The sequence below is a fragment of the Ursus americanus genome, chromosome X (assembly GCF_024610735.1).
Source record: "Ursus americanus isolate L20-20 chromosome X, mUrsAme1.1.p, whole genome shotgun sequence".
Lineage (NCBI taxonomy): Eukaryota > Metazoa > Chordata > Mammalia > Carnivora > Ursidae > Ursus > Ursus americanus.
The window spans coordinates 29251238-29264818 of NC_142164.1; the positions used below are offsets into that span (position 1 = coordinate 29251238).

General features: G+C 47.7%; 2 protein-coding genes across 2 annotated transcripts; one reads left to right on the plus strand and one right to left on the minus strand.

The window, feature by feature from the left end:
- Positions 1-3369: 3369 nt before the first annotated feature.
- NDUFA1 (NADH:ubiquinone oxidoreductase subunit A1) lies at positions 3370-7116 on the minus strand. The gene is made up of 3 exons (XM_045787448.2): positions 6920-7116; positions 5944-6033; positions 3370-3508 (listed from the first exon to the last, which is right to left on the minus strand). Exons 1-3 carry the CDS (start codon positions 7019-7021, stop codon positions 3488-3490), a joined length of 213 nt encoding a protein of 70 aa, XP_045643404.1. The 5' UTR covers positions 7022-7116; the 3' UTR covers positions 3370-3487.
- A 21-nt stretch (positions 7117-7137) lies between these two features.
- On the plus strand, positions 7138-8430 carry RNF113A (ring finger protein 113A). The gene has a single exon (XM_045787447.2). It carries the CDS (start codon positions 7348-7350, stop codon positions 8377-8379), a length of 1032 nt encoding a protein of 343 aa, XP_045643403.1. The 5' UTR covers positions 7138-7347; the 3' UTR covers positions 8380-8430.
- Positions 8431-13581: the final 5151 nt, after the last annotated feature.

Sequence of the window (13581 nt, forward strand, 5' to 3'; positions counted from 1 at the left end):
CACAGCCGATAGGTGTCGGAGCCGCCCGGGGTGCACTCTGAGTCTCTGCATCACCCATCAGCTCTTCCGAAAAGAAACTGTCCTGGGTCGGCCTGTCCCGCGCATCAAGGACGTTGAGAAGCATTGCTGGCCTCTACCCACTAGGTGGCAGTAGCACCTCATGAAAACTGGCTAAACTGGCCAGTGCCGCCCCGGCTGTTCCGCTGAGAAACACCGCGGCGGGTCGGTCCTCAGCAGAGCGGCCAGGCAGGTGCACGCCTGCCACCGGCGCACTCTGGCCTCCAGACCTGCGGAGGCTCCCAGCTGCCCCAGGAGGGAGGCCAGCGCCCTGACGAAGATAGACCAGGTAGTTCAGGTTCGGGGCCCTGGCGGCCTCTCCTGTCACTCTTCCCCCTCCTCCCTGCCTCACCCTTTGCTCTGGTTCTGCCCCCCTGCTCCTAGGTCTCTCCTGCACAGCCATGCTAGGCTGTGTCCCCAGCCGGGCGTTTTCTCTGCGTGCAGGGTCCTCCCCTGGGGGTTCAGCTCGTAAATCTTACCCAGCCTTCGAGATTTGGCTTGGTGTGGGCATCACCTGGGAACTTACCCCAAGCCTTTTCCCTGCCCTCTCCACCCGCCCCGCCCCCACTGAAGGCTGAGTCCAGCGCCGCTGTCCTGCTCCCTGCACCTTCTGCAAACTTCTGTTCCTGCCACTCCTCACCCCTTCTTGTCATTAACTGTTTCACCCCTACTCTGAGCTCCTGAAGGGCCAGGCTGAGTCTTTTTTTTTTTAATAAATTTTTTTAAAAAGATTTTATTTATTCGACAGAGATAGAGACAGCCAGCGAGAGAGGGAACACAAGCAGGGGGAGTGGGAGAGGAAGAAGCAGGCTCATAGTGGAGGAGCCTGATGTGGGGCTGGATCCCATAGCGCCGGGATCACGCCCTGAGCCAAAGGCAGACGCTTAACTGCTGTGCCACCCAGGCGCCCCCAGGCTGGGTCTTAAACCTGAGGTACAGTGCCTGGCATGTAGTTTTTTTTTTTTTTTTTTTCCTTTAAAGATCTGTTTGAGAGAGAGAGAGAACACAAGCAGAGAGGAAGAAGCAGGCTCCAGAACCCTGGGATGATGATCTGAGCGGAAGGCAGACGCTTAACCAACCGACTGAGCCACGCAGGCGCCCCCTCGAACCTTTTTCGAAGTCTTTTCCTATTGACTATTTCACTGGACCCTAGAAACAACTACGACAGCCTGGTAGATGTCATTCCAAACAAGAACCATTGCTCCAAACAAGTGGCATAAACTGTCACGTGTGACCTTTACGGAAGACAGAACATGTTCGTGTTTATCCACACCAAGAGCCCCTTCGGGTGGTGTGACAATGGGGAGGTGCTGGGCAGGGGACTAGAGCAAGTCCTTTCGCTCAGTACCTTCTATCCTCCGGTGTTTGAGCTATATGGATACAGTATTCAAGAAATTAAACATAGTGAATACAACCAAGAGAATGTCGTTTCCCAAGCATCACTTGAATCTTTTTTCCCCAAAGATATATTTATTTGAGGGGGGAGGGGCAGTGAGAGAGAGAGAGAGAGAGAGAGAATCTCCAGCAGACTCCCCACTGAGCACGGAGCCCCGGGAGCCCGATGCCATGCGATGCCATGCGGGGCTCGTTCCCGAGACCCTGAGATCATGACCTGCGCCGAAATCGAGAGTTGGCTCAACCGACTGAGCCACCCGGACGCCCCCCATCATTTCAATCTTAAGACCAAGTGACCTATGGATCAGGGGTGGGTGGGAGGGGGGTCAGCAGCCAGACCATCTGTCAGAGTTGCTGTAAGAGAACACTTCTGGCTGATTGCACTTGCAAAAAATCAAGAGAAATGCAGGCTACAAACCACTGTATCTTCCAGCTGGTGTTTCCATCTGCTTCGCTCCCTGGCAGCAGAGTTAATAATGAGGCTAGACTTCATAGCAGGTGCCACAGAAAAGGGAGGGGAAGGATTCGGACCCCAATCCTGAGCCTGACAACTGATTTCCACCTGTCATGTTGTGGCCCCTTCACTAGACAGGCCTGAATCCAACTAAGGACATACGCTTAGGGGACGATCCCTGCCTAGAGGCAGTGGGACACTAACAGACCTAAAACTCCAGAGACTTCGATTAGCGGTCCCCGTCTTCCACAGCCTCGCCATACCGCCGGCCCTCTCGTCACCGTCAAGCCAGTGCGGCCTGTGCACAGCCAAGTGCGGACTGGAGTGGCGGGAGGTTTGTAATCATGACCGCGGCTCCCCTCGAACACTTTCATCATGGGGTGGCACGACAGAGGGTATTGCCCGAAGTGTGACCCCCGCCTCCCTCCTCTGTAGGCCCTGCCCTGCGGCCCGAGTTCAATGGGAAGCACCCAGCGCGGGTGACCAGCACATCAAAGGTTAAAACGGGTTCAAGATGGGAGATGACAATTTAGTTTTCCGGGCCTGTGGTCACCTGGGGGGCTTGGTCTACACGCACGGGGGATTACCATCTCTCGAGGAGCTCCACCTTCTCAGATCTTTGTATTATCGGGTTACCTTGAGGGGCGAACACGCCGCTGTGGTTCACGTCAGCACGCTCATCTGCATAAAAGGACGGCCGCTGCCACTCTCCACGGCAACCACCTCAACGCTTCAGCGCGTCCTAGGTATTCACGCAGAACGCACGACTGTTGCAGGCGCAATCTCAGTTTCAAAAGCATTCCACCTGGGGGCGCCTGGCTGGCTCAGCTGGAAGAGCATGGGACGCCTGATCTCAGGGTCGTCGGTTCGAGCCCCCGCACTGGGTGTAGGGATCACTAAAAAGAATCTAAACGAAACTAAACTAAAAAGCATTCTACCCGGAATTTAATACAATAGGAATCACCTAGAAAAGGAACCAGGGAAAAAAAAGTACTACTTTTTCTAAATTCTCCTAGAAATCTCTAAAGGAATGGTAACTTTTAAAAAAAATTTTATTTACTTATGTATTTATGTGAGAGCGAGCGAGAGTGAGAGAGCACAAGCAGGGGGAATGGCAGAGGGAGAGAGAGAAGCAGACTCTGCACTGAGCAGGGAGCCTGATGCGGGGCTCGATCCCAGGACCCTGGGATCATGACCTGAGTCGCAGGCAGACGCTTCACTGACTGAGCCGCCCAGGCGCCCCAGAATGATGTCCTTTTTAATACATTCCTATCTACTCCAACAGTAACAACTACCACGTATGACACGTTAGGCAGTGGGCACGGGGACAGGTGCTTGCTGTACCTTCTATCTATAATTTTAAGCCTCACTTGCCTCCTAGTTTTTTTTAAGGTGATAAAGTTACATCGGGTAGACTGCTTGAGCCTGTGTAATACTGTTTAAAAAAAAAAAGTAAAAAAAGCTTTTGATATTACTTTTTTGTTGTTTTTATTATGCACTACATGCATACGCTGCATAAACTTCTAGAAGGGGTAGACGAGCATGACCGAGCTATTTTTCATCAATCAGGAAAATGCTTCCTTAATCGATATTCTCCAAACCCTGAAAAACAGAATTAAAAGGGAAATGTGAGAATTCTGTTGCCACAAAAATGCACAAGAACAGGCGTATCTCAGAGACACCGTGGGGTCAGCTCCAGCCACGGCAGCACAGTGAGTCGAAGGAACGTGTTCGGTGGCCCAGTGCACCGACAAGTCGTGTTTGCACGACGCTGCAGTCTGTTAGGTGTGCCATAGCGTACGTCTACAGGACAACGTGCACACCTTAATTTCAAAACACCTTGGTGCTAAGAAACGGGAGCCATCAGCTGAGTCCTCAGGGAGTCGCAGTGATCGCAGACCACCATGACGAGTATGATAATAACAAGAAGTTTGAAGTAGTTTGAGAATTACCAAAACGTGACACAAAGTGAGCAAATGCTGATGGAAAACTGGCGCCCACACACTCGCTCCACGCAGGGCTGCCCCAAACCTTCGATGTGCAGAAAACACAGTATCTGTACGCGCAACGAGGAATGCCTGTACTCTCACTTCCCGCGTCAGTGGCGTGCTCTCTTACTAAAGAAAGAACTTGCACGTCCCACCTTTCTCTAATGGCAACAATAACTTAACCTGAATTTTATAATCACAGAAGTAAAAAGAATAACCTGTAATGATCTCTAGTTTTCATTCTGACAGCAGCAAATATCACTTTATATGAAAAGTGCCGTGCTCACCAGAACGAAAACCAGTTCCCACCTGGACCCTTCAGAGAGTAAGGACAGCGAGGCAAAACCATTAAAAAAACAAACAAACAAGAACAGCCAACATGAGGAAGACGCTATTAACCTCATTCTACTTTTTTACAGGTGAACAAATGGAGACTCAGCTTAAAAGTCTCTGAAGTCCATAAGAAGTCGCAGAGCCAGAATTCAAGGTCAGGGGCCCCCAACTCCAGGAGTTCTGTCATGCCCTGTAAGCATGACACTGTTTATTCGGAAGACCCACTCTTCCTCAGTTCACGACAAATACTTCAGAAACTAGAGCGTAAAAGATTAATCAGTGATGACATTTCTTCCAAGTGTTAAAATAACACAGTCCAGGTATTTTGTTCACTACCGCAGGCAGAATCCCCTTGAGAGAAATGAAAGCTGCATAGTCCTAGGAGCCACCCTGGAGAAATCCTATTAGGAATCTTCATTCTGTCTCATACGCCAGCTGATTCTGCTGGTTATTCTTGGACCACACATTGAGAAATACTGCTTTAGCTGAGCAGATCTCTATCATCACGCTCATCGGATTCTCGGAGAGCATGACACTGACAAGCAGAGCACCCAGGCTGAGTCCTTACAGTGTTATTTAACCACGACCCCGTCTTCTCATCTATAAAATGAAATTAATATTAACCTACGTTCACTGTGAAGAATAAACGAGCAAGGAGAAAATATTTAAAATTCTGTAACTATATATTTTTTTAAAGATTTTATTTATTTGACAGAGAGAGAGACCACCAGCGAGAGAGGGAACACAAGCAGGGGGAGTGGGAGAGGAAGAAGCAGGCTCCCAGCGGAGGAGCCTGATGTGGGGCTCAATCCCAAGACCCTGGGATCACGCCCCAAGCCGAAGGCAGACACATAACGACTGAGCCACCCAGGCGCCCCTGTAACTACATTTTTTAAAAAGAATAATGGAGATGAACTCCTATAAGATCTAAGAACACACTATCAGCTTTAGTCATATGAAAATGCTCCTGCTTGGCTATTATCTGACCTACAAAAACAGCAATTCCATAGGATTCAATCAAATTTAAAATTACAGTAATTCTTTACATATGGTATTGGGTGCAGGAACCTGCAAACTTATGGAGTATAAAAGAGTGTATTCATGAAACAGGACCATGTGTATACGGACATTTAGTTTACTAGAATGGTATTTCAAATAAAAAATGGACTGTTCTATAAATGGATAATTGTGACAACTGGCTATCTCTTGGAAAAAAGTAAAGTTAAATCCTGTGATTTCACATTATGGCCTGTAGGTGGGTCAAAGCACTAAACGTGAAAAAAGAAAACGAAAAAAGAAACAATATTTGGAGAAATTTTAAAAACATATTTATAATCTTGGGTAGGAAAGTCATTTGTAAGCAAAACATAAAACCCAAAATCCGGAAATGACAAAGTATGATAAACTGAACACCAAAATTAAAAACCATCCGATGAAAGACATCATAAAGTGAAGACAGACCTGCCACACATAAAACAGATAAAAGATTAAAAACCATAATATATAAAGAACCCCCATAAAAAACAACACAAGCAAAGCACATAGGCAGACAATCCACAGAATAAAAATACAAATGATCATGAAATCTTTGAAAGGTTGCTCAACTTCGCCGGCAGACGACAATGCAAATTAAATTAGCACTGTTAAGACATTTGGCAAAACATTACCAGAACCCATCTCAACCCGGACAGATGGCTAGCATGAGAGCCACCTTACCTTTGACACATGGTAACGATTAACTCCAGAGACACGTCTATCTCTTTGCATCAAACTCCACTGATACGGATAATAGGCAACCCTTTTTTCCTACAATTAAAAGAAATTATTATTGCACAATGTTTATGAAAATGAGTGACCCAATAGAGGACTACCAGAACTTATAAATGACATTCTAGAAAAATGAAATCATCACTGAAACAAAAACCAAATTAAGACCAGATCCTAAATAAAATCGGACGATTAAACTTCAAAATTAAGAATGGTAACCGTGAGTTCTTACACTTTCGATTTTAACCAGCATCTGTTTTCTTTTTTCTTTTCTCCCTCCTTCCCGCCACCCCGCCCCCTCCCCCTTACTTTAAAGACACGACTACTTGTTTCCTTTTGGGACCTTAAAGAGAAGAAACAATAGCGGTAGACCGCACGTGAAGAACAATCACAAAAACAGAAAACAAAAATATTATACCCTGTATTCTAGAGATAACGTGAAGGAGGAGAGGAAAATTACAATCCTGATGTGAAAAGCAGGATCTTGCGGTAAATTCCTAAAGGCTTGGGGAAAAAGGTGGGGGATAAAAATGTCAAAGTAAAAACCCATTTAAGGGTAGGAAGGTTAAAAACCGAGAAGGTACCGAGACGTGGACGCGAGAAATTACAATAAAAAGATCAGAGATCGAGGGAGTGGAGGCAGGACTAAAGTGACGCCCAGGAGTTTGGATCCCCCTTCTAATCTACCTTTCCAGCCCCCCCAACCTACTCCGCCCTGTTGCCCACTCTTCACCCAACAACTAGCTGCTTCTTGCTAGAGCAGAATGTGGTTTCCGTCGGGTTTCGTCCAGCAAACCTCTGCTTTTAGGCAACACGAAGAATGGAGGGGGGCGACCCTCGTGTTCCCCAGGTCGGAGAGCGGCTCCGGACCCCAGTGGCCTCCCACCGCCCGTTCCGTAACGCCGCGCCGGAGAGGCCGCCTTACCTTGCCCCCGTTACTGGACCTGTGGATGTGCGCCGTGACTATGCCGGGGATGACCAAGCACACGGCCATGATGCCCATCCCGGGCAGGATCTCGAACCACATCGCACCGCGCTTGCCAGAGCCAAACCCTTGCTTTCCTGCCCCGTAAAGGTGACCGGGCCTCGGCCCCTTCCCAGTAGGCTCCGCGGCAGGCTGCCCCCGGGGCGGGGCCACGCACGCCTCGGGAGGAAGCGACGGGGGCCGGCAGGGCTCAGCAGCGGCGCGCTCGCACCCTCGCACCCTCGCATCCCCGCACTCCCGCACTCCCGCAGTCCGCTACGGGCGGCCCATTTCGCTCCGACTGGCGGCCGAGCGCGCGACGTGCAGTGACGTGAGAAGGCCCCGCGCGGCCGAGCACGCCACAGCCTTCCGGAGCTCGGCACTCTAAAATGGCAGAGCAACTTTCTCCGGGCAAGACGGCGGACCAGGTGTGCACCTTCCTCTTCAAAAAGCCTAGTGGGCGAAGAGGGGCTGCAGGCCGAAGAAAGCGCCCGGTCTGCGACCAGGAGTCCGGAGACAGCAGCAGCAGCAGTGACGAAGGCAGCACTGTGGTTCGCCCGGAGAAGAAGCGGGCGATCCACAATCCGATGATACAGAAGACTCGTGGCAGTGGTAAACAGAAGGCGGCTTACGGCGCCTTGAGCAGCGAGGAGGAGGAGAACGAGCCCGAGAGTCTTGGCGTGGTGTACAAGTCCACCCGCTCGGCAAAGCCCGTGGGACCAGAGGATATGGGGGCGACTGCTGTCTACGAGCTAGACACAGAGAAGGAGCGTGACGCACAAGCCATCTTTGAGCGCAGCCAGAAGATCCAGGAGGAGCTGAGGGGCAAGGAAGATGACAAGATCTATCGGGGCATCAATAATTATCAGAAATACATGAAGCCCAAGGATACGTCTATGGGCAATGCTTCCTCCGGGATGGTGAGGAAGGGCCCCATCCGAGCTCCCGAGCATCTGCGTGCCACCGTGCGCTGGGATTATCAGCCCGACATTTGTAAGGACTACAAGGAGACTGGCTTTTGCGGCTTCGGAGACAGCTGCAAGTTCCTCCATGACCGCTCAGATTACAAGCACGGGTGGCAGATCGAACGTGAGCTTGATGAGGGTCGCTATGGTGTCTATGAGGACGAAAACTATGAAGTGGGAAGCGATGATGAGGAAATACCATTCAAGTGTTTCATCTGTCGCCAGACCTTCCAGAATCCAGTTGTCACCAAATGCAGGCATTATTTCTGCGAGAGCTGTGCACTGCAGCATTTCCGCACCACCCCTCGCTGCTATGTCTGTGACCAGCAGACCAATGGCGTCTTCAATCCAGCGAAAGAAGTGATTGCTAAATTGGAGAAGCATCGAGCTGCGGAAGAGGGTGGTGCTTCCTATTTCCCAGAAGACCCCGATGAGGGTCCAATCCCCATCACTTAGTTTTCCTATTCTCACAACTCAAAATAAATCTTTTGTTGTTTGGAATCTTAATTCATCGTGTCCTTCCTTTCTAGGGAAAGTGAAAGGAAAAGGCGGGTGGTGAAGTAGGGTCCTGGATGGATGGCTTGTAAAAGCCTTGAGGTGGGTACAGTCTGGATTTTTACCTGTTCATATGCAGCCTGGGTGTAACAGAACTTTTCAGAACCGTTTGGCATAAATTCTGGGGATGGGAGAAGTTCGAGAAAAGAGCTAGAATTTGCTTCAAGTAAAGCTGTAATGAAAGCAAGAACTGAACCTATTATATCACGTTTCTGTATCACTTAATAGTTCACAAAAGTGTCTCTGTGCATGAGCTTTATTGGGAGCCTGTACTACAGAATCTGCCCCAGCCAAGCTGTGTGTCTGGAGGGGGTGTGAGGGGGAGAATTGGGCGGGCGAGCTGGTAGCTAGCCCCAGAATGCATGCATGGGAAATGGTCCTTGCTCTCTTTAAAGTACCACAGGTAACCCCCTTACATGAATGATTGAAATGGCTTACGCTGTGCTGTCCGGTATGATAGCCTCCAGCTTCAGGTGGCAGCTGAGTACCTGAAATGTGGCTGGGAGCCACTATATTGGACACTGCAGTTCTAGACGGAACTTGTAAGCCAAGTTTAGAGGGCAAAAACCTAACACTTTATAATCTGCTGTCTGCAACTGTGTTCTTACAAACTGTAATAGAGCTGATCATGTTAATCTATGTACCTGTCTTCCCAACTAGTTTGTGAAGTCCTCAGTGACTAACCCAGTCCGTGGCATATAAGAAACCATAAATAAACCCAGAGATGTTCGGAAAGGGATATTGGGGCCAAAGCCTTGAATCCAGGCTGAGGAGCTTTGACTATATTCTGTAGGTAATGAGATAGCAGAGGTTTGGGGAGGGGAACAAAACCACTTTTTTTTTTTTTTTTAATGTTACTGTGGTTGCAGGCTATTGGATAGATTACAGGAAGATGAAAGACAAGAGGCAGGGAGGCCAGTTAGACCAAATGATGAATAAGTTTTCACTGATCTGATTAGCATTTGTGCTGATCCCAGGAAACAGATGCAGTAAGTTGTGGTTTAGAGTTTTTAAATTCACACTCATTAATCCATTCGAATATATTCTTTGAGCCCCTACTCGGTGTCAGGCACTGTGCTTGGCATAGGGGATATTAGCAAACAAGATAGACGCAGCCTGTCTTCATGGAGCTAGACATCAAACAGTAACAGGTGTGGGGTGCCTGGGGGGCTTAGTCGGTTAAGTGTCTGACTCTTGATTTTGGCTCAGGTCATGATCTCATGATATTGAGATGGAGCCCCATGTCAGACTCTGCGCTCAGCAGGGAGTCTGCTTAAGATTCTCTCTCCCTCTGCCCCCCCCCAATAAATCTTAAAAAAAAAAAAACAGTGACAGATGTGATGAGTACAAGGGAAAAAGTGCACTGGGTTTATCTCTCAGGATTAACCCAATCCCAGCCTTGGAGGAGTTCAGAATCATCAATGTACTTGATACAAAGTGATACATTTTATAAGAGAATGTATAAAGTACAGTGGGGATACATGAGAAGCCTATTGGGAAAGTGCTTAAAGAAATCATCACCGGGGAAACAGCACTTAAAGGATGATGGGACAAAGCAGCAGCCAAACAGGAAACAGGACACTGTGGAGACACAGAGAGAAACAGGAGCGTACAATGCCATGGAAGGCAAAGGAAGGAAGTGTTCTAAAAAGTGTCATGAAAGAAATACAGCAGTGAGGTGCAAAAGAATTTTTTTTTTGCTGTTCCTGAGAATTTATATTCAGAAAGTTAAGCTGATGGAAAAGGGTCCAGGAGAAAAAGATGAAAGGGAAAGAATGCTACTGCTGACTACACTCCAGAACCGACAAGGGATGGGATTAAAGGCACAGATCACAAAGTTAGTCGTCAAGAGCTGAGAGAAAGAATAGAGGAAGCTAACATTTGTCTACTACTCCATATGCTTTTTATTTATTTATTTGTTTGTTTATTTATTTATTTATTTATTTGACAGAGAGCATGAGAAGGGGGAGCAGCAGAGGGAGAGGGAGGAGAAGGCTCCCTGCTGAGCAGGGAGCCCAACACAGGGCTCGATCCCAGGACCCTGGGATCATGACCTGAGCTGAAGGCAGACGCTTAACTGACCGGGCCACCCAGGTGCCCCAGCTCCACATGTTTTAATACCTGCCTCTGACTCTTAAGAGTATAGAAGATACAATATATAGAGGATACAAAAAAAAGTATACAAGATATATGCAAATGAGCATTATTCTTACGATGCACAACATTCAGCAGATTCTTTTAATTTTTTTAGGATTTTATTTATTTATTTGAGAGAGAGCATGAGAGGGTGGAGGGTCAGAGGGAGAAGCAGACTCCCTGCTGAGTGGGGAGCCTGATGCAGGACTTGATTCTTGGACTCCAGGCTCATGACCTGAGCCGAAGGCAGTCAGTTGGGCATCTGACTCTTGATTTTGGCTCAGGTCATGATCTCGGGATCCTGGAATCTAGCCCTGTGTAGGGCTCTGTGCTCAGTGGGGACTCCACTTGGATTCTCTCTCTCCCTCTCCCTTTGCCCCTCCCTCTGCTCTCTCTCTCTCTACCCAACCCCCTTTAAAAATAAATCTTAAAAAAAAAAAAAAGAAAAAGGACTGGGATGTCTGGGTAGCTCAGAGGTTAAGCGTCTGCCTTTGGCTCAGGTCATGATCCCAGGACACTGGGATCAAGTCCCACATCAGGATCCCTGCACTGGCCTCCTTGCTCAGTGGGGAGCCTGCTTCTCCCTCTGCCTGCCGCTCCAGTGCTCGCTCTCTCTGACAAATCAATAAAATCTTTAAAAAAATAAAATAAAAAAGAGACCATAACCACAAAAGCACACATATCCATAGTGTACTCAAAATATTTTTCATATTTACAAGTTTACATTTTTTTAAAGTTCACTTTTTAAAAAATTTTATTAGAGAGCACAGGCAGGGGATGGGCTCCATCCTAGGACTCTGGGATCATGACCCGAGCCCAAGACAGATACTTAACCTACTGAGCCACCCAGGCGCTCCGAAGTCAACTATTTTTTATCCCTTTTAATTAAATGGTGCAATTTCACTTCATAGATGGAAACTAAACATTTGTTCTTAGTTTTTTTTTAAGTTATGTGGGGAAAAAAAGCCAGCATGCCAGCAGCGGTAAGACTGCAGCAGACTCTGAAGAAGCCAACCTCGTCTGAGAGGAGCGAAGGCTCCCCTAGAAATAACCCTCAAACTGAGACCTACAAGGGGAGGAGGAGAAAAAGTATCCCAGGCAGAGGTGTAAGTACATCCAGAGTAAGGACCTGAAGTGAGTGACTGGCTTCAGCTAAGAACTCAAAGCAGTCCACTATGGCTGCAGGAAAGAAACAAGGTGGCGAGGGAATCGGGGGCTGAAGAGCAGGCACCTTGCAAGTCATGTTAAGGACTCGGGGCTTTATCTGAAAGGCAAAGGGACAACATCAAAGGTTTTCTTTTTTTTTTAAAGATTTTATTTATTTATTTATTTATTTATTTATTTATTTATTTAGACAGAGAGAGACAGCCAGCGAGAGAGGGAACACAGGCAGGGGGAGTGGGAGAGGAAGAAGCAGGCTCCCAGCGGAGGGAGCCTGATGTGGGGCTCGATCCCAGGACTCCGGGATCACGCCTCGAGCGGAAGGCAGACGCTTAATGACTGAGCCACCCAGGCGCCCCCATCAAAGGGTTTTAAGAAAGAAAGTGAGATGATCCTATTTGAATTTTAAAAAGAGAATTCTGCAGTGTGGAGAATGGGTTGAAGGAATCAGAAGAGAGACAGGGAGAACACTTAGGAGGCTGGAGCACTAGCCCAGGTGATAGGATAGGAGACCCGACTAGACTGGAGGCGGTGGACATGCATTTCATAGTTTCTGAGCACCCACTCCATGCCAGGCATTGATTTAAGCACTGGTGATGCAGCCCTGACAAGTGCACAAGTCCACGCCCTCACTGACCTTACATGAGAGACGGTGACAGATGTACACATACATATACATAACATCGGATTGAGGTAGGTACTGGGAAGAACAACAGAGCGAGGTAAGAGAGTAAGAGTGCAGTGGTGTGCGGGAATGCTATCTTTCATAGGATGGTCAAGGAGGGCCTCTTCTGATAAGGTAACATTTGAGCAGAGACCTAAATGAAGCAGGTATCTGGAAGAGAATTCCAGACAGAACACGAAGGCCCTGAGGCAGGAAAGTGCCTGACATGTCCTAGGAACAGGGAGGAAGAAATGTAACTGGCATGGACTCAAGGAAAAGGAAAGAACTCTAAGATGAGGTAAGAAAAGTAATGGAGGGAGGCGCCTGGGTGGCTCAGTCGGTTAGGCATCTGACTCTTGATTTCGGCTCAGGTCACGATCTCAGGATCATGGGATCAGGCCCCATGTTGGGCCCTGCATCAGGCTCTGCACTCAGCTTGAGTCTGCTTGTCCCTCTCCTTCTGCTCCTCCCTCCACTCCCGTGCACATGCTGTCTCTCAAATAATTTGGAGAGAGCACAAGCAGGGGGAACAGCACAGGGAGAGGGATAAGCAGGCTCCCCAGTGAGTAGGGAGCCTGACATGGGGCTTGATCCCAGGACCCTGGGATCATGACCTGAGCCAAAGGCAGATGCTTGACTGACTGAGCCACCCAGGCGCCCCCTTCTACCCCTTTTTGTTATATTGTTAAAAATATTACATCTATAAATGTTGCAAACTTAACAATACATTGTTATATATAATTTTATGACTTTTAAAGGAGCTAAGGAAAGAAAGGAGAGAAAAGTGTATATATATATATATATATACTTATACCTTCTGTTATATTAACCTTATTTATCATTTCCGAGTCTCTTTGTTCTGGTAGGTTTGAGTTATCATCTGAAGTCATTTACTTAGCCCGATATATCTTTGCTCCACCCACCTCCTTTGTGCTGTAATTGGCAAATGTACTAGATTTCTATATGTTACAGGCCCAACAATCTATCATATACATATTATTTTATACAGTTACTATTTAAATCAGTTAAGACAAGAAAAGAAATATGCATTTATATTGTCTTTAATAATTACATAACTACTGTTGGTTCATAACCTCAGGAATTCCCCTAAATACAATCTGAAATCGGCCCCCATACAGAGA

Excerpts from the sequence above, each read along its gene's own strand:
- NDUFA1 (XM_045787448.2), bottom strand. The coding sequence starts at position 7,021 with ATGTGGTTCGAGATCCTGCCCGGGATGGGCATCATGGCCGTGTGCTTG. Across the intron at positions 6,034-6,919 it reads GGTCCAGTAACGGGGGCAAG|GAAAAAAGGGTTGCCTATTA; the intron begins GTAAGGCGGCCT and ends TTTTAATTGTAG. Across the intron at positions 3,509-5,943 it reads ATCGTTACCATGTGTCAAAG|GGTTTGGAGAATATCGATTA; the intron begins GTAAGGTGGCTC and ends TCTGTTTTTCAG.
- RNF113A (XM_045787447.2), top strand. The coding sequence starts at position 7,348 with ATGGCAGAGCAACTTTCTCCGGGCAAGACGGCGGACCAGGTGTGCACC.